This window comes from Schistocerca piceifrons, chromosome 3 (genome assembly GCF_021461385.2).
Source record: "Schistocerca piceifrons isolate TAMUIC-IGC-003096 chromosome 3, iqSchPice1.1, whole genome shotgun sequence".
In the NCBI taxonomy this organism is placed as follows: Eukaryota; Metazoa; Arthropoda; class Insecta; order Orthoptera; family Acrididae; genus Schistocerca; species Schistocerca piceifrons.
Window position 1 is genome coordinate 484,712,936 of NC_060140.1, and position 24,324 is coordinate 484,737,259.

General features: G+C 43.1%; 1 protein-coding gene across 1 annotated transcript in view; it reads right to left on the reverse strand.

Moving 5' to 3' along the window:
- The window catches only part of LOC124788752 (synaptotagmin-12-like), a gene marked incomplete at its 5' end in the record, with an annotated part of 103,812 nt that extends 79,909 nt beyond the window's left edge, over positions 1-23,903 (reverse strand). The window contains 2 exons of the mRNA XM_047256034.1: positions 15,528-15,695; positions 23,763-23,903. Of these exons, the coding sequence (XP_047111990.1) occupies positions 15,528-15,695; positions 23,763-23,903 (309 nt within the window). The remainder of the gene's footprint in view (positions 1-15,527; positions 15,696-23,762) is intronic.
- Positions 23,904-24,324: the final 421 nt, after the last annotated feature.

The window sequence follows — 24,324 nt, forward strand, 5'->3', positions numbered from 1 at the left end:
ACCCCATTGGCATTGCAGGACAGATCTGCGTCCTCCTAGGCTCTGGCGCATCAGTGGAACACACCGTACACTATCACGGGTGACAGTCATACGCCATTTATTATGGCATGGGTTACGTGCGCGACGACAACTTCTCTGCCTACCATTGACGAATGTGTAGAAACATGCTAGACGTCACTGGGGACAGGAGCGGCATAAGATAGTGTTTTCAGACCAATTCAGTATCTGTTTGTTTGATAATGATGGGCACATTTTGATTCGCCGCAGACAGGGGGAGCGGCATCACAGTGACTGCATTCGCACAAGATATACAGCTCCAGCTCAAGGCCTTATGGTATGGGATGCCATTGAGTACAACCAAAAATCACAGTTAGTGCACGTCCAGGGCACTGCGACCAGGGTGACGTGCGTGAGTCACGTTCTGCGACCTTTAGCCATACCCTTTCTGCACAACACCCCAGATACCATTTTTCAGCAAGACAATGCACGACCACATGTTGCTGCACGAACACGTACCTTCTTGGTGTCGCAGGATGTCAGCCTTTTCTGCCAGATCACCAGACTTGTCGCCAATCGAAAATGTGTGGGAGATTGTGAAACGACGGGTGCAGTGCTGTGATCCAGTGCCAATCGCCACAGATGAACTTTGGAATCAGGTGAATGCAGCATGGTTTGCTATACCACAGGACGCCATTCGCGCATTATACGTGCCGGTGCCATCATGCATGGAACAAGTTATCAGGGCCCATGGCGGACCATGTGCCTTTTAGGCAACATGACACATGTGCCCTGAGATGACTGAAATGCTAATTATTTCTGCAGAACATACTAATGTATATGTCCTGCGAATAAGAGCGTCGTATCTCTAGTCGTTCAAGGTGTTCTGTTTTTTCTGAAGACGAGTGTAGATTGCGCGAGAGCACGAGACCGCTTTGTGTACTTGCAGAGGGCTGTCAAAAAAATTAGCGATGTTCGATGCTCCACGATATTCGCAAGATATTCGCAAGTGATTTATTTTTAACCATTGTTATTTCCACTGGTGTGTGTTTCAAATAGTGTAACCGAACTGTTGCGAATGATCATATTTCACGTGTCAAATTTATGACCAAATCATTTAAACTCACACTTCATTTAATTTTCATTGTGTCTACGGGGAAGGCACACTGTTCCTTCATAATATTCTCTATCTTACCTGCGGTCAGATTAAACTGTTAGGCTTACTTAGCTGTGAGATTGGTGCATTTCTGTGTCTCCGCACTACAGTTTCATTCAAACCGATACGCAGGAACCAAAAATGGTGCACGGTACACTGACGTCCATTACGAGACCCATATTGCGTTAATAAGACGATGACACAAGCTAGCAAAGTTAGGCGGCCGCATCTCGTTTTAGACAAATTAAGTTTTCTGAACCACGAGAGCATTTTCTAGAATGTTTTTAAATCGCAGTTTGTAAATTCCGCGAGATTCTAAAGCAACATATGTATTGGAAAATTGAACTCCTGATCAAGAGTGTTATGGACTTCACAGACATGTCCAGACGATTTTAGTACTGTAAAACGGCTGCGAAATGGCAAAGCAGAACTGACTAGACGAGAAATGTAAAGAAGTGGAACCATACGCGACAATGAGAAAGGTAGATGCCGCCTATAGGAAAATTAGAGAGACATGTGGGAAAACGGAAGAAGTTGTATGAATATCAAAGGCTCAGTTGTCAGACTTTATACAGAAAAGGGAAAGCTGAAAGATGGAAGAAATGTCTAGAAGCGCTATATAAGGGAAATGAACCTGAAGGCAATGTTATAGAAAGGGAAGAGGAAGTAGACGAAGATGTGTTGGGAGACACGATACTGTGAGACGAATTTGACAGAGCATTGAACGACCAAAGTCGCAACAAAACCCTTGGAGTAGACGACATTCTCTCACCACTACTGAGACTCTTTGAAGGGCAAGCCATGACAAAATTATTCTCCCTAGTGCGTAAGATATATGAGACACCCGAAATACGCTCATACTTCATTGAGAGTGTAATAGTTCCAGTTTCAAAAAGGCAGGTGCTGACAGGTGTGAACAGTACCGAACTAGCAGTTTAGAAAGTCATCCTTGAAAAATATAGATACAAAATATTTACAAGAAGGTGGAAAAACTGATAGCAGTCGATACAGGGGAACATCAGTTGCCGGCCGCGGTGGTCTCGCGGTTAAGGCGCTCAGTCCGGAACCGCGCAACTGCTACGGTCGCAGGTTCGAATCCTGCCTCGGGCATGGATGTGTGTGATGTCCTTAGGTTAGTTAGGTTTAAGTAGTTCTAAGTTCTAGGGGACTGATGACCACAGATGTTAAGTCCCATAGTGCTCAGAGCCATTTGAACCATTTTTGAACATCAGTTTGGGTTCTGGAGAGTTGTAGGAGCATGCGAGGCAATACTTACCCTGCGACTTACGTTAGAAGATGGGTTAATGAAAGGTACGTCTATAGCATCTGCGGATTTAAAGAGTAAAAATTTGACAATATTGACATTCCGCGCGTAGCGGAGATAAAATATAGGGAGGGCAAGCCTATTTACAAGTTGTACAGAAACCAGACGGCAGTCATACGAGTCCAGGGGCGTCAATGCGATACAGTGTTTGAAAAGGGATGGGGCAAGGTTGTAGCCATCCTTAATGTTATTAATTCTGTACGCTGAGGAAGCAGGAAAGGAAACCAAAGAGAAATTTCGAAAGAGAATTGATGTTCAGGAAGAAGTAATGAAAACTTTAAGGTTTTCCGATGACATTGTGATTCTATCAGGAACAACAGAGGACTTCAAGAGTAGTTTAATTGAATGGATAGTGTCTTGAAGAATAGTTGTAAGATAAACATCAACAAAAGTAGGTAAAAGATAATGGAATGTAGTCGAATTAAACCAGGTGATACCGTACCAATTAGAATAGGAAATGAGACACTAAAAGTGGCAGATGAGTTTGGATATTTGGGTTGCAAAGCAGTTGACAAAAGCGGAGGTGGAAAGGATAGTTGACTAGCTATAGCGTCAAAAACATTTCTGGAATGGAGGAGTTCGTTAACATCTAATATAAGTGTAAATGTTAGAAAGTCTTTTCTAAAGGTATTTGTCTGGAGTGTACCCTTTTCTGGAAGAGAAAAGTTGACGATAATCTGTTCAGACAAGAAGAGAATAGCAGCTTCTGAAATTTAGTGCTACAGAAGAATTCTGAAGATTAGATGGAGAGATTGATTAACTAATGAAGACGAAGTAAATCGAATTGGTGAAAAAAGAATTTGTAGCACAGCTTGTCTAAAGGAAGGGATCGCTTGACAAGCTGAAACCTGAGCCATGAAGGAATCGTCAATTTGATATGGAGGAAAGTGGGGCGAAGGGGGTGGAGGTTAAAAGAGTAGAGGGAGACCATGTTCAGATGGGTATAGGTTGATTCGTTGACTGGTTGATTTGGGGGAGGGACCGAACAGCGAGGTCATCGGTCCTATCGGATTAGGGGCGGAAGTCGTCCGTGCCCTTTCAAAGGAACCATCCAGGCATTTGCTAAAGCGATTTAGGGAAATCACTGAAAACCTAAATCGGGATGGCCGGTATAGGTTGAAGTAGTTATTCGGAGATAAAGAGGTTTGCACAGGATAGAGTAGCATGGAGAACTACATCAAACCAGTAGTCGGACAGAAGACACAACAACAACAAAAAGTTGGTTTCCCGTACACATTTTCATTAGCAATAGCTGCTTCACTTTATTGCGTTGTTAGTTCAGTAGTATGGTACAGCTCACCATGTAGTTTATGTGTCGGTCATCCGTCTGTTAGAAGAGTTGCCAAGCGCACGCCAGTCTTAACACGACGACGTAATGATCGTTAGAGAAGGAGTAATCTTTCCGATTGGAGATAGGTGTGACGCAAAATCGGTTCTTGGCTTTTTAGAGGTACCGTTCCACCATTGGCCTCAGTTATTTTAAGGAAACCTCATAGAAACTAAATCTATGTAGCCAACAGGGATGTGAACCTTCGTTCAACATTGTAAGTAACCTGCTTGTATGTTGGCAGCGATACAGACTGTGTTAATATCGCTGACAGCGCTCTGCGCCTTCGGCAAAAGATTCTGTGGTTGGACGGACTAGCAATTATGGAGTGGATAGGGAAGTGTATGGACATGATTTTCTTAGTGAAGACTCTGTGTTGGTAGGACATGCATTGTAGAGTGAGATGAAATGACGTGTTTTAACAAAATATGCAAGAAGATGTATGATGATTGATGTTGATGATAATGTTTGGGCAGTGGAATGATTGAAAACTGTATAATTTATGGAACTGGATGTCACATGAATAAGGTAAAATTCTAAATACATTGTTTGCTCTTCAACAAAATCTTTCTTTTGCTAACCATATGTCACCTAGTAGTTAGAGTCTGTAGTAGTTAGAACCTTTTTTTAGCTAGCTGTTGTTGCTACTTGCTGTAGTTCGTGTTATGAAGATTTTCTGTGAGGTAAGTGACTTATGAAAAAGAATGGGGTTTCCACTATAGGGATTCGTGACTGAAATCAGTTTAGGCAATTAAGAGAGTTGGAGGTAGCTTCATATTTCTTTAATTTCATATTTTTTGGATTTGTGTTATTGTTAGGATTTCTTGCAATTCAGGGCCATTCTTTTATGTTAATTGTTGGAACTCATGTTATCAATGTATAGCATTCAGATTGCGTTGGGCTTGTGTATTGTAGGAAATAAAGGAATAGGTTAAATTTAACTTGTCTCTGTCAGGGAAAATTCTGTAAGTCAGTGTTTAATAAAAAAAATAATTAAAGAGTTGGATTCAACATGAGCGATTTTAAGTAAACACACAATTAAAAATCAGAAGGTATACGATTTGTAGAAAACGCTCCACCCGGCATGGTCTTTAAACTGGAAACAGTGCTCACACTGTACACACTCAGTCTTGGCAGAGACGGTTGGAAATGCACCGCTGTGGACTTGATCAGATGAAACAGGGAGCTACAGAGGCACACTGTAGTATTACTGTTGAATGGTGCAAACTAGTTTGCTGGTTGGATATAGCTTCTGAGTCGTATTGATTCATTTTATTTACGATTTTGACCCTTGAAATTTGATCTAGGATGTGTAATACTCACTACACGTTATTATCGGTTTGCATCAAACCCAGGCAGAAAACTGTAGACGTCTCACAAAGTCCGTTGTATGTTGACGAGACATTTGTCGGTGAAGAACTTAAGCGGCCCTCACAAGGAACTTTACATAACAGATCATCTTGAAACTTTAAGCGCTGTGCACTCCACGCGCAGAGAATGGCACTAGTGTTTGTTCGTGTGCACAGCTTCAACAAGTGTTTTGCTTCTCCGCCTTCTTAAGCTTGATAACACACAAGAGCTCTTTGCACTGTAGCTTTAAGGGAGGAACGAGACACCATCTTCTCCCCTCTTCAAATATCCTACATTGATCGACACAAGCGCAAAGTTGCACTTGCGGTTACGAAGCCATGGCTTCTCTTAAAGAGTTCTGTATCACAAACCTAACATGTTTCACCTAACAGAACCTTTTATTAACGTGAAAAACGGCGAATGCAAAACTTTATTGACCACAACAGGTTTCCAAGTCACTCACGACTAAGTCTGATTGAACAATGTTCCCAATTGCAGGCAACATCGTGAGCAGAAACCACAAAAAATGTTTAAATGTCGACGTTACCTATCGCAGGAAATGCAGCTTTCTAATAGCGATTTTTTCCTCATGGATAAGAAAAGAAGATTCCCTGTCTCTCTGAATATTTATCCGGAAACAGCAACGTGCTACTGGCATACATTTGAAATATTTAATTTAGTGTTATTTCTATAGTTTCTGGATCTCTCAATGTATGACGGCGACGCCACAGATCGAATGGTATGACGCATGAACAAAAACTAACACGTTTCGCTAGAATACCACTGATAGCGTATGAAATTGAAATTCTGTCGTTTCTCACTCGAATACGCCTTGTTTCTTTTATTTCTTGGTTGGGTACATGTGTTTAAGAACAAAAGGCGGATTTATAATGTCCCCTGTTTCTTATCTGTTGCAGAGAGGTTTACAAATGATTCTGGCCAAATGTAATGTCAGAGCCTTGATTTACCATCGTCGTCATGAAATTGAACCCTCGAAATCTTAATCTTAATCCCAGTCCTATCGTTCCTTAAGTGCCTAATAAACAGTGATCTCCGTAGACTGTAAAAACACCCCCACCTTTACCCATTACAAAGCTCCTCACTTCCTAAAGCAGTGCTCCAATCCCCCCAATAATAATTGCTCGCAGTGTTGTTCGTGCGTCTCATTGTTTATTCGAGCGCTTAATGTTTTACCCACATATGGAAACTTGTACATTCATGTCCATTGATTAAGGGATTTTCGATCTAAGGAACCGTGTCAACATTGTGATATGTTATGATAATGTACTTTTCGCGGCGGCATTCTTCGATAAATGTTCCTGCATTTTCTTGCTGACTCAGATTTGTTTGCCTCCTCCAGCTTTCAATGGCTTGCACTGTTGTCATAGTAGGGAGTTACTAATAAGCCGTGTGGTATTTCGTATGTTGTTAGCCGAATTATGTAATGGAGATACCGCATAGTCACGGATCTTCCGTACGCTACCTGCGATTACGTCGATGTCTGTGATCGAGGAACAGTAGTAGCGAAGCTGATTTCATTAGATGTTAGATACCTCAGGTTACTTCCCTGTTTCCTTTCAGCATGCAGCGTCTGCTCTCGTGCAGCACGAACGGTACAGTCGCTCTCCCGCTAAAGCTGTTGTTGCACATTGTGATTTCAGTGCCTTCTTTGACGGCAGAGTGGCCGTAGGCAGATGCAAGGAATAAGACAATCGTTTCAGCAAATATAGTCGTATGTTCGTTTATTAGTGTGTCCGGCAACGGCAGATAAATAGAAAATTGTATCCCTCTCATCTAGCCGGGGCAGCGGCTGTACCATTAGTGGCGCATGGAAACCATTGCTCAGTGCTGCAAATCTACAGAGAAATACAGGTAATCTTGGTAATCGACCATCTTACATAATCAACATAACTACAAAAATGTGCGTGTGGATATTTTGGCAGGGATTCCCCTTTCAGGGAGTTCGACCACCTGGCACTAATAATTTCATTTGGCGCCACTTCGGCGACTTGGGTGTCGACGATGATGAAATGATGACGGGAACGCAACACCTGGTCCCCTAGTGACGAATATCTCCCACCTGGCCAGGAATCGAACCCGAGCGCCTCGCATAGTATTTAGCCACGCAGACCACTCAGCTATCGAGATGGACAACACAACTACTAGTGCTGATCCACCACATACATCGTCATAATGGTATATGGAAGTTCAGTGATATCGTGGCGTCTCCATGATATAATACGTCCAACAACATTCGAAAGTACCAAACAGCCTATACGTTCGTTGAAAGAAACTAATTTGACTCTGCATGAAAAGCCAATAAATATTTAACCAAATATGACAATGAGACTTTTTTTGACACTGTTCCCTAGTTTTCTGTAGCAGGCTGTACGAGGGCGTCCTGAAAAGCAGTGCACCCAAAATTTTATGTGAAAACTCTTAAGGCTTTTTAAATAAACAAACAAACACCATGAGAACAGTCCTGAAGGCCCAACGGTTCCGACCGGCCGCCTGTCATCTTCAGCCCCTAGGTGTCACCGGATGCGGATACATTACATTACATTACGTTAATATTTGTTCCATAGATGATGAATACGATATTTGTAATGATGTGGAACGTGTCAGTTTAACATATTTTCTTTACAATTTTTTTTACAGTTACTACTTCATATCTAAAAATTCATCTATTGAGTAGAAGGAGTTGTCATTCAGAAATACTTTTAATTTGTTTTTAAATGTTGGATGCCTGTCTGTCAGACTTTTAATGCTATTTGGCAAACGAGTAAAGATTTTTATGTGAGCACAATTTACCCCTTTCTTTGTCAAAGTCAGATTTAACCCAGAATAGTGAAGATCATCCTTTCCTCTAGTGTTGTGACTAGTACGTACTTCGTTACTATTTTTGAATTGGGGTCGGTTATTAATAACAAATTTCATAAGTGAATAAATGTATTGCGAAGGTATTGTGAATATCCCTAGTTCCATGAATAAATGTCTGCAAGATGATCTTGGGTGGGCTCCAGCTATTATTGTGATTACACGCTGTTGTGCAATGAATTTTTTTCTCTTAATGATGAATACCCCAAAATATGATGCCACGTCAAAGCAGTGAATGGAACTAGGCATAGTAGACTAATTTACTGATTCGTTTATCACCAAAACTTGCAATAACCATAACAGCATAAGTGGCTGAATCTAACGGTTTCAGCAAATCATCAACGTTTTTCTTCCAATTCCATTTCTCATCAACGCGCATACCCAGAAATTTTGAATATTCTGCTTTAGCAACAGACTTCTGTTCAAGGTCTATATATATCAACCAACGGTGTTATGCAACGTAATGTACAGAATTTTATGTACTGTGTTTTCTCAGGAGGGGCATTTTGTCAGCACACCGCTCTCCCTGCCGTTGTCAGTTTTCGTGACCGGTGCCGCTACCTCTCAATCACAATCAAGTAGCCCCTTAATTGGCCTCACAAGAACTGAGTGCACCCCGCTCGTCAACAGAATTCAGCAGATCCGTAAGGTGACCCATTCCAGTGCTAGACAATTCCAGCAGCCCTTAACTTCGGTGATCCGAAGGGAGCAGGTGTTACCACTGCGGCAAGACAGTCGGACTTTTAAAACAAAAGAACCATTATTTACATTCTACATCTTTTTCATCATGTCTACGTATTTGCTGCCCTCTTCCGATACAAGGCTCCGAATTGTAGCCTATAATATAGCACTGTAAACTGAACTATACCTGAGCTAGAGAAACAGCGTTCTGTAATTGAGTCTCCTTACATGGAGCATCCTGCCCTTGAGCATGACAATGCTAGAGCAGACACGAGCCCTGCGACTTCCACAACAATCGACGGCTTGGGCTCACAGACATCGATCATCCTCTATACAAATACAACGTGGCCCCATTTTCATCTGTTTCCAGAACTTAAGGAACACCTTCGAGGACCTCACTTTGATAGTGATGAACCGGTGCACGCAGAGGCGAAGTTGTCGCTGCGTCAACAAAGTCACACATTCTCCAGTAACGGTACCGAGAAACTGTTTTCTCGTTGGCAGAAATGTGTTTGTCATCAGGGTGACTATGTTGAGAAATAAGTGTGTAGACACAAAGAATAAAGATATAGAATGTTAATAACTTTATTATTTAAAAAACTTTAAGGATTTTCACATAAAACATGCATTACTTTTCTGCACGCCTTCGTATAAACATATCTCACATTACATGAGAGTGGTAGTGTATTTAGAAATTTATGATATTTTTCAGACTGATACAGTAATAATAACAACAATAATTGTGACGTGTGACAGTGGTATAAGAGTAGGTGATATACCAGTAAACCGACTATGGGCCGTAGGTGGCGCTAATCGACTACGACGCCATTCTTTCGGTGGCATACACGACGTCAATGTACGTTTGATGCTCTCACATGGTGCAATGTCTACCGATACTACTGTAGGCTAGGCTGCCCAACGTGATACGTATGTCGTTTGCTGCTTATGGAGGTCAGCAAGGCTACGTGATGGCAGTGTTATCTCTACAGACTTTCTGGCCACAGAATCCCATGAGTGTTCCGCGTTTACTGTAGATAGCACGAGAAAGATGAACATGTCATTGTTGGACAGCATTCATACAAACGTCACTGTTCCCCTTAGGAAACACGAGCCGCGACGTACATGTTTTCCAACCATGATACACTACTGGCCATTAAAATTGCTACACCACGAAGATGACGTGCTACAGACACGAAATTTAACCGGCAGGAAGAAGATGCTGTGATATGCAAATGATTAGCTTTTCAGAGCATTCACACAAGGTTGGCGCCGATGGCGACACCTACAACGTGCTGACATGAGGAAAGTTTCCAACTGATTTCTCATACACAAACGAACAGCTGACCGGCGTTGCCTGGTGAAACGTTGTTGTGATGCCTCGTGTAAGGAGGACAAATGCTTACCATCACGTATCCGACTTTGATAAAGGTCGGATTGTAGCCTATCGCGATTGTGGTTCATCGTATCGCGACATTGCTGCTAGCGTTGATCGAGATCCAATGACTGTTAGCAGATTGTGGAACCGGTGGGTTCAGGATGGTAATACGGAACGCCGTGCTGGATCCCAACGGCCTCGTGCCACTAGCAGTCGAGATGACAGCCATCTTACGCGCATGGCTGTAACGGATCGTGCAGCCACGTCTCGATCCCTGAGTCAACAGATGGGGACGTTTGCAAGACATAACCATATGCTCGAACAGTTCGACGACGTTTTCAGCAGCATGGACTATCAGCTCGGTGACCATGGCTGCAGTTATCCTTGACGCTGCATCACAGACAGGAGCGCCTGCGATGGAGTACTCAGATGAATCCAAGTCCTGTTTACAGCATCATGATGGGCGAATCCGTGTTTGGCGACATCGCGGTGAACGCACATTGGAAGCGTGTATTCGTCATCGCCATACTGGCGTATCACCCGGCGTGATGGTATGGGGTGCCATTGGTTACACGTTTCGGTCACCTCTTGTTCCCATTGACGGCACTTTGAACAGTGGACGTTACATTTCCGATGTTTTGCGACCCGTGGCTCTACCCTTCATTCGATCCCCGCGAAACCCTACATTTCAGCAGGATAATGCACGACTGCATGTTGCAGGTCCTGTACGGGCCTTTCTGGATATATAAAATGTTCGACTGCTGCCCTGGCCAGCACATTCTCCAGAACTCTCACAAATTGAAAACGTCTGGCCAATGGTGGCCGAGCAACTGGCTTGTCACAATACGCCAGTTACTACTCTTGATGAACTGTGGTATCGTGTTGAAGCTCCAAGGGCAGCTGTACGTGTACACGCCATCCAAGCTCTGTTTGACTGAATGCCCAGTTGTATCAAGGCCGTTATTACGGCCAGAGGTGGTTGTTCTGGATACTGATTTCTCAGGATCTATGCACCCAAATTGCGTGAAAATGTAATCACAAGTCAGTTCTAGTATAATATACACTCCTGGAAATGGAAAAAAGAACACATTGACACCGGTGTGTCAGACCCACCATACTTGTTCCGGACACTGCGAGAGGGCTGTACAAGCAATGATCACACGCACGGCACAGCGGACACACCACGAACCGCGGTGTTGGCCGTCGAATGGCGCTAGCTGCGCAGCATTTGTGCACCGCCGCCGTCAGTGTCAGCCAGTTTGCCGTGGCATACGGAGCTCCATCGCAGTCTTTAACACTGGTAGCATGCCGCGACAGCGTGGACGTGAACCGTATGCGCAGTTGACGGACTTTGAGCGAGGGCGTATAGTGGGCATGCGGGAGGCCGGGTGGACGTACCGCCGAATTGCTCAACACGTGGGGCGTGAGGTCTCCACAGTACATCGATGTTGTCGCCAGTGGTCGGCGGAAGGTGCACGTGCCCGTCGACCTGGGACCGGACCGCAGCGACGCACGGATGCACGCCAAGACCGTAGGATCCTACGCAGTGCCGTAGGGGACCGCACCGCCACTTCCCAGCAAATTAGGGACACTGTTGCTCCTGGGGTATCGGCGAGGACCATTCGCAACCGTCTCCATGAAGCTGGGCTACGGTCCCGCACACGTTAGGCCGTCTTCCGCTCACGCCCCAACATCGTGCAGCCCACCTCCAGTGGTGTCGCGACAGGCATGAATGGAGGGACGAATGGAGACGTGTCGTCTTCAGCGATGAGAGTCGCTTCTGCCTTGGTGCCAATGATGGTCGTATGCGTGTTTGGCGCCGTGCAGGTGAGCGCCACAATCAGGTCTGCATACGACCGAGGCACACAGGGCCAACACCCGGCATCATGGTGTGGGGAGCGATCTCCTACACTGGCCGTACACCACTGGTGATCGTCGAGGGGACACTGAATAGTGCACGGTACATCCAAACCGTCATCGAACCCATCGTTCTACCATTCCTAGACCGGCAAGGGAACTTGCTGTTCCAACAGGACAATGCACGTCCGCATGTATCCCGTGCCACCCAACGTGCTCTAGAAGGTGTAAGTCAACTACCCTGGCCAGCAAGATCTCCGGATCTGTCCCCCATTGAGCATGTTTGGGACTGGATGAAGCGTCGTCTCACGCGGTCTGCACGTCCAGCACGAACGCTGGTCCAACTGAGGCGCCAGGTGGAAAAGGAATGGCAAGCCGTTCCACAGGACTACATCCAGCATCTCTACGATCGTCTCCATGGGAGAATAGCAGCCTGCATTGCTGCGAAAGGTGGATATACACTGTACTAGTGCCGACATTGTGCATGCTCTGTTGCCTGTGTCTATGTGCCTGTGGTTCTGTCAGTGTGATCATGTGATGTATCTGACCCCAGGAATGTGTCAATAAAGTTTCCCCTTCCTGGGACAATGAATTCACGGTGTTCTTATTTCAATTTCCAGGAGTGTATATATAATGACTTTTGAACACTATTAAGGTAAATACATTGTTTGTTCTTTATCAAAATCTTTCATTTGCTTACTATGCCTATCAGTAGTTAGTCACTTCAGTAGTTAAAATTCTTTTATTTAGCTGGCAGTAGTGGGGCTCGCTGTATTGCAGTAGTTCGAGTAACGAAGATTTTTGTGAGGTAAGTGATTCATGAAAGGTGTAGGTTATTGTCAGTCAGGGCCATATTTTTGTAGGGATTTTTGAAAGTCAGATTGCGTTGCGCAAAAAAGATTGTGTGTCATTTTAGTGTTGAACAGAATGAGTAAAGAGCGAAATGTCTGAGTACGTTCAGTTCTGCTCAGCTGTTTGAAAATCAAATAACGTAAGGGGTTTACCAGCACAGTAATTCAATAATTTTTCTAAGGGTACGTTTCAAGGTTGCAACGTCTCTGGAAGACCACAGACGTCTCTTCTTCTTACGGAAGGCATAACACGATCTTCTCACAAACAAACAACAGTGAAAGGCGACGACTTAATACCCGTTGCATAGTCTTTCCTTGTAAACATAATATAGATGGCGTTACTTCCATGTGTTTTGTGTAGTGACGCTGAAATGCAGTAATGGTCAGGTGACATTCACCTCTTCATTCCCTGCAAAATATTAGTCCGAAACTTGGAACAAGAAAGATGTATTGAAAGTCCTTGCTGAGTGATGGGATAAGGAATGCAAGTGGAGGAAAATCCTTCTATTAGAAAATTTGATACATCCAAGTTACCATCCGGATGCACACCCCCGGGGAAGGAGTGGGATGGATGGAGGATGCGTAAGCAGTGGAGTTGACGAACAATGAATCAGAGAGCACAGGGTCTACAGAAGCTGCAGAACAATTCATTCAAACTAATGTGCCAGGCTGTCTTTGATTTTTGTCCTTTTCCGAAAGACGTAGTTTTTATTGCACTGGGCCAGGATAGTTCCCATAAAATCAGTCAGCAATGGAAAATTGGGGGGGCACTGTGACTGTAAATGTTTTTACAGTACTTATTCAGAATTTATTTGTTCAAGTAGTTCGTCGTTTCCTTTTTACATATTGAAGGGTATGTGTAAGTCTCTTTTTCTTCTTCTTCTTCTTCATCTTCTTTGTCTTTTCCTGGGTCACTATTACACCGATATTGTTATCTGGGTTATTGGCAATGTTAGCCACAAGAATTTTTGTACCCCATCTGTCTCTGTGTAGAGTAAATCTCAGGTTCGTGTTTGAGAATATTTTCTAAACATTTGCTTAGTTTCTGTCTGAGGTGGAACTTGGGTATGAACCTGGTATTTGTTAATTGTGTGTGGGACACTTCGTACATACCGCACGCAAGTTAGCGGGCTCACCAGACCCCGTCCTTAATTTGTGAGGCAGATTTAATTCAGGCCAGCTCGCCACCCCGAATCTCGGAAGCAGCGCGTTGACGCTTTCGGCTATCCATGGTTCCGAATTGTGAAGAGGGTACGAAATGTGGGAAACTGACGAATATGATTTGACGAAGTCAGTCACCTGATTTAAATCCATTAAACTCTTGTGGAATGACCTTGACAGAGACGTCCAAAAAATGAGGTCATCTAATGTTGAAGACCTACGGAATAATTTACACATGTATTGGACTGCAATTTCTGCAAAAATACTACACAATATTGGCTCCAGTATGTCAAGAGTTTGTTCAGCGCTTCTAAAGGTAAGAGGCTAAAATCTAAATCACACTGTATTGTGCTTAATGACATAGAAAGAAAAAAAACTTATTTTACAGAAAAAACTGATTTTATTGGTCTACTTAGTTTATACAAGTAAATAAAGTGTGTAGTTTTCCTCATGGGCGATCGAAAACTGTTGATCGATGTTGTTGTTGTTGTTGTTGTGTCTTCAGTCCTGAGACTGGTTTGATGCAGCTCTCCATGCTACCCTATTCTGTGCAAGCTTCTTCATCTCCCAGTACTTACTACAACCTACATCCTTCTGAATCTGCTTAGTGTATTCATCTCTTGGTCTCCCTCTACAATTTTTACCCTCCAAGCTGCCCTCCAATGCTAAATTTGTGATCCCTTGATGCCTCAGAAGATGTCCTACCAACCGGTCCCTTCTTCTAGTCAAGTTGTGCCAGAAGCTGCTCTTCTCCCCAATTCTATTCAGTACCTCCTCATTAGTTATGTGATCTACCCATCTAATCTTCAGCATTCTTCTGTAGCACCACATTTCGAAAGCTTCTATTCTCTTCTTGTCCAGTGTAAGTGAAAGAAAGAAAAAAAAACCTATTTTATTGTTCTATTTAGTTTATACAGCGTATTTGTACACTAAAATAAGTATATAGTTTTCCTCATGGGTGATCGAAAACTGTTGATCGGTAGTGTAAGTACCGCGTTGTCAATATGTATAATTCTCCAACGTTTTGGCCATTGTTGCAAACAGACTACGGACCATGCGGTCACATACACTGAAAAATTTCATTGGCAGTTACGATGGCCACGGAAGCCTACGTTTATATGTAGTATCTATCCTTCATGGCAATTTAATACTGGTTTCACGCCGTCGTCGTGGTGATGCAGTTTTAATGGCACCGCGTACATAGAGTCGCAATAGAGCGAACCACTCGTACTGCCGAGTTTTCGAACGCATTGACATTTTAATCAGTACACTTTTTGCGCTTTCTTTGATGTGTGATTTACAAATAATTCTACAGCCACTATCGTGGAATCTCCTTCTGTCGTAGATTACTCGTCCGTCGTGGCTCACCATTGTGCAGCGGTAGGAGGGAATTTCGCGCGCATCACCAGATTAATGGCACGGGCGGCACTAATTTCGCCAAGTGCAGGCGGCGCGAGAACGAGAAACATTTAAGTGCGGCAGAGACAGAACCGACTGGGGGAGCAGAGCGTCTGTTTTAATCCTCCGGTGGCGGGAGGCGCGTTAATTGCTGGCGACGTCGAAAAGCGCGCCAGGGCGAGGCGGGCCGGCTGGCAAGTGGCGCGCCAGGAGAACTCTCGACGCCGCAGATGAAGCCCCGCCTCCTCGACGCCGCCAGCTCGCCTTCGCCCGTCTCTCTGTTGCGCCACGGCGACGCTGCGCAGCTGTTGCCAGGCGACGACACTCGGTGACGTAGTGCTCTGGCAATTAAGGCCCACTATCTGTTTCGCAAAGCTGCCTTCGTTACGCCACCTTGTTTCAGTCTGACCGCAGAGCACTCTCAAAGGGTAGCGGCTAAGTTCTCAGAGGCTGTAGCAGAGTAACCGCTATCCTTAACTTTGCGGGACGCAAACGTGTGGAACTGATTAGAAGAGGGCTGTATTGTTCGTCAAATGTTTGAGCGGAGTGAAAAGAAGACTCCCTGTAGCACACACAATGCATTTTTTGTCGTATTGCTTAGCCAAACGAATAATAGGAAATGGACAAATAGGGTACAAACTAGATACTTTGAGGTCAACTTTTGCAAAAAATAATAATTTCTTTAAAGTAATTAGGGTAATTAAGACAAATTTAACTATTCATTTGAAGAAAGCTTACAAAATGACTGTCTGGGCGAATTTTTGCTGGCCGCTGTGGCCGAGCGGTTCTAGGCGCTTCAGTCCGGAACCGCGCGCCTGCTACAGTCGCAGGTTCGAAACCTGCCTCGGGCATGGATGTGTGTGATTTCCTTAGGTTAGTTAGGTTTAAGTAGTTCTAAGTTCCAGGGGACTGATGACCTCAGAGGTTAAGCCCCATAGTGCTCAGAGCCATTTGAACCGAATTTTCGTAGCCAGACGAAGAGTAGGAAATAGACAAATTGACCGGCGTGAGGTTTAGTTTTGGAAAAAAAACTTCAAAGTAACCAGGGTAAGTAAGAAAAACGTTATTTGTGATTTGAGGGAAAACGGAAGTACTTCACGAATTTGCATTAGTGCGATATTTGCCTTAGAAAATGGCTTCCTTCCAATCACATACTATATTCAGGACATTTCGAGAACAGCAGACGATAGGAACCCAAGTGAGGTGTCAAGAAGACCACGTTTTCTAAATAAAACTTAAGAATAAAAGAAAAATAGAAAAGAAATAATTGGTCAAACGTTTTGTGAAATGACTTGTCTAAAGATAAGAAATAAAATAGATTAGGGCCATTGAATGAAGGTCGAAATCTTGAACAACAAGTAAAGTGTGTCAAATGTTTCTCTAATATGTTTCATTTCTTAGTTTTAGATAAATTATTTCATAAAACATTTGACGGATTTTTCAATTTTCTGTATTTGGCTTCTGATAATTAACATTAGCGAAGAAATGTTTTCCTTTATTTTAAAACTAAATTAATAGAACAACACTTTAATTGAAGACCTAAATATAACGGGACAATATTTTCGTAAATGACTTCAGCTGAACCGTAACAAAAAAATCCACTTGATTTCATCAGAGTAACATCCTAGACAATTGTCGACTGGATATATATTTCTAAGGTAATAGTTTGATCCATAACAAATATCCCTGGTACCTTGGAGTTACATTTGACGGAACACTGTCATTTAAATAGCATCTAACAAATACTACAACTTGTACAGCTTCGACCTTACGGTAATCTGCCGCTAGCCTCGTCTGCTTAGCGGCAGAACATTGCAGCCCTGTCTGGGGAAGCAGTAGCCACACAGAATCGGAAAATGTGCAACTAGTTAAAATAATGCGGATTGTTATTGGTACAATGAAGTTCACTCCAGTAATACGGTTACCCGCCCTCAGCTATATTCCACCACGTAACCTATTAAGAAAGAATATCCTTTTTACGGAATATAAGAAAATCTGCAACAACCATCAACTGAGATTCATGAGCATATACCTGCTACCCGAATCAGCAGACTCCACTCCAGACATCACCCACTGAGAACATAGTGGACCATAACATTAACCTCCGCAAATCTTGGGCATAAGAATGATATAATTACACTCCCCCACAGTTCCATAGCTTTCTACAACTCAACAACAAACCGTGGGAACTTTATCTGCCGTGTAGCAAATGGAGTACACTCAACAGGATCCAGACTAACCGTGGGTGAAACTGTGACATTTTATACATTTTGGGGAAGACTACCACTGTGGAGTGACCTATTATACGGATGGGGAAAGTTACCACTGCAGAGTGCACCTGCAGCTTTTCAAGACATACTGTCAGGCATATTGTTGAAGAGTGCCCTCAAAATTCATACACTGGAAACCATTTCGTCTCCTTGTACGTTACAGTAGATGTGATCAATTAAGTGAATAATATGTCTGTAAATTTGTACATTAAGTAAATATTTTATTTGGATTTCTGAAGTGATGTGTGACGTCTCTCTCGTCCTCGCCTACGACGCCGGCAGCCCGCAACGCGTCTATACGTAACTGGTTGTCGTCAGGTCAACCCCTGCGTCCAGGCTGATCCGGCTCAGCCTCCAGAGAACCTCCCGGAAACCAACCAGAGAGCGCAGAAGATAGCAACAGGAGTCCCTGCAGACATGCACCTCTTGCTGCATCCACCGCAACTTCGTTAGCCAACAGGAAAATTGTAACCTTCCGCCGCGCGTGTATTTGTGCCCGCACAGAGCAGTTCTGTCTTAGATACCCCCTCGGATAGTACGTCGCCTTCGCCACCCGGACGGCTACGCTCCAGCGACCTGTGCTCCGAGCCCTGGTGTCCTATGCCGTGGGTAAGTCACGCTGAACGTGAGATAGAACTTTGAATATGTGCTTTGTTTTGAAGATAGACTTTTCTTTGGCCAAGAAAGTTTCGTTAAAGAGCAATAGTTTCAGACGAGCTTTTCCTTCGCATTACTAAGAAGAATTAGTAGAGAACATTTAATTTATTTCGTTGTACTGCATCAGAAACAGCAGACTTCGTGTTAGAAGTTTACTTGTTCAAATAACCATAGTTTAATTACATCTACTCGTAATCTTGTGGAAGTATTCCGAGCGAGGAATGCTTCAACGTGTAAATGTCATACTGTAAAAACTGAACAATATTTCATTGTGAAGTGTAGTCACACATTTTTAATTATCGCCACTAAAATAAAGTTATGTGATAACAATTTTCTGTTTATTTGGAGATCCATATCTGCAGACATGGTACACATTGAATCTCACCACAGCAAACCATCACAGGAGCCAAAATGAAATGGCACAGCTAAGCCGTGCCAGTACATCTCTGGGTGTCAACGTTGGAAAGCTTCGCCGTGAGTGCTCAGGTACGGGCTATTACCAGCGGCCGAGATGGAAGTGCAGCAACGTTGGCTGGTGGGTGCTCTCTGTGTGGAGTCGGCCTGCAGACGAGGCAGAGAACACATGGTCCGCTGGAGCGCCTTTGGTAACGGCCAGCTCGTTTGTTGGAGCATGAGTGATGAGGGCAGCCCTGAGTCGTGTTCGCAGAGTGCAGACTGTTTGTTTGTCTACCACTTCTCAGTGGCGTACACACGTACAGCGTCAGTATGCATGTACGTTGGTAGGTGTTTTGCCGCCGTAGGCGAGAACTGAAGAAGGAATCCGCTCTTTTTTACTACTATCGGTCTCTCCCATATCTCCCCGTCCCCCTTCCCTCGCTACCAACGATATCCAACGGCACAACAATGAAAATCTCCTATTATCCTTTTAATCATTAAACTAAGATGGCGACACATCCTCATTTCTGTGGACAGTCCTCGATTTTCATCCTTTGTCCTTCATCCGTTTAAAACTGTCCTCAGTTACTTATTTTTTTGTCCTCCATTTCTGAAATTTAGGAAAATAACTTGAATGGGAATAATGCTCAAATGGTTCAAATGGCTCTGAGCACTATAGGACTTAACTTCTGAGGTCATCAGTCCCCTAGAGCTCAGAACTACTTAAACCTAACTAGCCTAAGGACATCACACACATCCATGCCCGAGGCTGGATTCGAACCTGCGGCCGTAGCGGTCTCGCGGTTCTAGACTGTAGCGCCAAGAACCGCACCACGGCCGGCGAGAATAATGCGCTGAACATTTTAAACAAGAACTCAAATGAATATATCAGTGCAACCAAATTCGGCGTTTATCTCTTATTTTATTTAATCGCAAGAAAATGGATTGATAATGGTGTGGGACTATTTTCCGGTGCTAATAAATTTTTCCTTGAATTTAGGAATTACGCTATAGGTGATGCGAGACATGCCTAAGCATTAAATTAGGTCATCTGCATAATCGTAATGTTATTTGTTTTCTGTTTTAACTGAAATATTTTTAGAATGAGGAAAAATCTTATCTTTTCCAGCATCCACTTTCTTGCGATTAAATAAATAAATGACACCTTGTTTACGTTTTCTTTTATTAGCCGCCGAGACGGTGCAGTGGTTTAAGCGATTGGCTTCTGATCATTCGTCGGGGATGGGCCCGGGTTCTAATCCCAGATAGGCATGGATGTTGTGTTTATACGAAGGCGATTGTCATTTCCCTTCACTGGAATAAGTGGCTCTAAAGTAGGGACGGGAGATTGCTTATAGCCCACTGAGATGCTGAACGTTGGTCATTAAACCCCAAGAAAAAGAAAAAAGAATCTTTTGATAAGCACATTTTTTTCATTAGACTGTTTCGTCAAGCAAAAGTACTGGACTTGGAATATTCCTTCTTGTGTACAGTAAATTTTCATTTCACCTTTTTTTTTGTCGAATATCGGACACTTAGAGAAGGATTTACAGACAGAGACCAACTCATTTTTATCTACGGTTATGGTGAATTGCACTAATATCTTACTCCTTTCAAATATGTTGAAAGAGAATTACAAAACCTAGCTTGTGAATACGTGATCGATTATCCACTGCACATAACAAGAGAACTAAAAACAGTAACAGAACCACTCAATACAACTGACACTTGACAAATGATCTGCAGAGACAAAAATAGGTACTGAGGGAGGTATGGTACCAAGTCGCAACACGATCGCAATCCAACCCACGAGCCCCGCTCCAGCGCTGGACAGAGATGAATCAAAGTCGTGTTTGTTTCCGTTTCGTACTCAGTAGCGGCTGCTTTAGTTTTGAGGTAGGTAGATGCAATGTTTTTACTTTTGTAAAAGTAAGTAAAGAATTATTAAGTAATTGTTCAGTATGCTTTTGAAAACAATTCGGCGTTCTAATTTTTCCTCTTTTTAATTTTTCCTCCTCATTTGCTCAATTTTTTCGCTGCTTGATTTGAAATTAATTTTTTCCGTCCATTTCCGATCCTAAAGTTTTGATGTGGTTACATCCAGCCGTATGTTATTCGCGTCCTGCATCGACATAATTTCCATCCCTATCATCTGTCACTGCATCAGGCACTCGACGACCGTGGTTTCGGACGTCGAACAGAATTTTGTCGATTTTCCCGTGAGCAATTGCGAAACGATGCTACGTTTTTATGACGTGTGCTCTTTACCGATGAAGCAACGTTTACTAACTACACTAATGTAGATTTGCATAACATGCACTGCTGGGCAGCCGAAAATCCACACTGGCTTCGTCAGGTGCAACAACTGCCGTGGAGCGTAAACGTATGGTGCGGCATCGTAGGAAATTACATTGTGGGGTCTTACTTCATCTCTCGTACGCACACTTTCGGACGGTTCTCGATATGCGGTAGTGTATGTGGCTGCAACACGACGGTTGTTCAGCTAACTGGTCCCGTGTTGCAACGCAAACACCAAATGAGAACTGTTCTGGACGTTGGATACGACGAAATTTTGTCATAAAATGCCCTACGAGGCCCCCCGATTTGACTCCTCTTTATTTCTTTTTTTGTGGAGTACTCAAAGATACATTCTATGACAAAGCACCAACTAATTCCAAAAATTGTGTGTCGTCGAATCGCCAGTGCACGCTCTACCATATTATCCACTGTAATTACATCTGTTCACCGTTCTTTCGAACGGCGATTGCAAAAGTGCCTTTAGTCCATGGTTAACAGTTTGAACACAGGCTCAAATAAAGGATAAAGTTATTTGTTTTGGAGACAAAATTTATGTCATGTGATTTGGGCGGTTACCAGTTAGTAAAGCGTTTATTTCGTTTACTGCGTTGCAGTGTCAAATAATCGACAGCATGTACTGCACGTAGTTGGCAACGCTGTCATTACTTGCTTATGTTCATCATGAAATGATGTTACTTTAAGAAGAATATTTATTTTGCAGCGTACTGTTGGTCACCAAAGTATTTTTAATAAAATGTTTAGTTCAACGAATGCATCCCATATGACATAATTAAGAGCGGTGTAGATAGCAACAGTTGTCCGATAGTATTTTACCTGTAAGAAGCACACACACACCTACAGGAAAAGACAGGTCAAATCTTCTTCTAACATTTAGATACTTAACACAGTAGTTGCCTTTTGTAACGTATAAGACCTCTTTGTTTTTGAAGAATGTTCAATTGATTTCTCTGTTTCAGCTCACGCAAATATGTGAGGATACACAAATGTGAAATAGTTTTCCTAAGCCCTTCTAGCCTATGTCGTATTTCCATATACTCGTACAACATTCGTAGGTGAACCTGCATCTAGGTCGTAAGTTGGTTCAATGGGAAATAAAGCTTTATTCTCTTAGCGCAGACCGATCTTACGTTGTACATACAAGTACGCAACTTCGTCCGAGACGCCTGCTTGCCGGTGTTTGCACCACAAATGCCGTTTCCAGCCTCCGTGCTCTTACATTCCAGGACATCCTCCAATTTTTGTACGACGTGTATCAACGTCGACATTAACAAACAGTATATCACTGTAATTGTCTTCTCGAGAGATACGGAATGCAGTTATAAAAAGTATACGGTTCCATTTAAAAAAAAACGTATTTGCATCAATATCTCCGTTGATACCAGCTCTAAAACATGAATCAAATAAACGAATACGTGCCCTTAGACGCTGTAACATTTGCCGAAAATCGACTTGCGATATGTGTAACCGTTCACGAAATAAATGGGAAAAGTTTTTAGCAAGAATCTCGGAAAATCCGTAATCGATTTACTTGAAATTTTTACACGATAATCTAATATGTCATGCTGATATCTGAGTTACATTACATCATATATATATATATATATATATATATATATATATATATATATATATATTTATATTTATATATATATAAATACGTGTGTGTAAGAACACGTTGTAGTACAACGTTGTTACCAAAAATCTTGAAATGTTTTTGACCAGCTTACTTCCAATTTTTATACGATACACTAATAAACATTCGTACGGACGTAGGCTACAAATTGTTTAAATATATATTGTATATAAATATATATGTAATATACAAGGAGGAGAGGCCGTGAGCGAAGATATCGAATAGTTCTTTAGCGATTTACTTAAAATTTTTACACGATATTCTAATAAAATTTTTATGACCACAGACTTTTTTAAAAATATGTATAAGACATAATAGACAAACATCAAAACGAAAAATTCTGAAAAGTTCGTGATCGGTTTATTTCAAATAATACTAATAAGATATAATGGACAAACACTGACAGCAAAAATCTCGAAAAGTTCTTAATCGATTTACTTCATATAATACTAATAACAATCACGTGGATATTAACTATATGTTGAGAAAAGAGGTGTTGGACAGAGAAGGAAGAGGAAATGAACATAGAGAGGGCGAAGGAGGATATGAACAGAGAGAGGGTAGGAAGAGATGGAGAGAGAGAGAGAGAGATAGATAGACAGATAGATAGATAGATAGATAGATAGAGAGAGAGAGAGAGAGAGAGAGAGAGAGGGAGGAGGAGAACGATAGAAGGAGGGGTAGGAGTTGGACAAAGGGGTGGGGAGAAAGAGATGGAAAGACAGAGGGGGGAAGGAGGCGATGCCATACAAACAGGTGTGGTACAACGTATCCCAGGACGGTATTCGCCATCTGAACGATCGACTGAATGCCAGAGTCAATGCCTGCATTGCCGCCCTTGTAGGCTACAACTTGTACAAATATAGGCGTTTCAGCGTGAGTCGATGTCTGATGGTTCAGAACCGTTGTTGGCCAGAGAGGGAAGAGGAAATGAACATCTGTAAATGTAATCATTTCATGTGACCCATATGCAATGTTGCAGCAATAAATTTTGAGTGAATTGGAAACCTCGAAAAGGTTGTACCAACTTTTTTACTCGGCAGTGTACGTAGAGGCTTTGTGGACTGTAAGAAAACGGGTCACGATGTTAATGTTATGAACACTCGGCGTCAGCACACATGGAGGGTACTCACGAGCACGCCGTTGGCGTCGTAGTGCCCGTCAACGCGGGTGAGCGCCACCTTCTCCTCCCTGGGGGAGGCCACCCAGGCGGCCAGCCACGTCCACAGGCCCAGCACGCGGCACGCCGCCACCACGACCAGCGCCACCAGCGCCAGCACCACCAGCGCCGCCAGCGCCGACATGCCCACACTGCAACACCACCACCCCCACACGTCAGCAGGCCGCGAGGCAAAGCAGCTTTGCAAGTCGCTTAATCATTACTACCCGACCACAGAAGTGGCTAAGGAAAACTCATCGCATTCTGAATCATTTGAAGAAAGTTGTACATATTATCAAATGGCTCATCGCGTCCTCGTGAAATATCATTCTAAAAATGCAAGACAGACCGGGCGAAGCGCCATCGCTCCCAGGTGCAACAGTATTGGCGTCGAGTAATGGTTGCAAAAGGGTCACAACAATCACAGATTGTCTCAGTGGGTTGTGTCATTAAGCGGCGTTCCGTATAGCAAATTGGTTTTTATTGTTAGTGAGCACTATATATCGTTCAGTATTTTCAGTGATGTTGAATGTTGT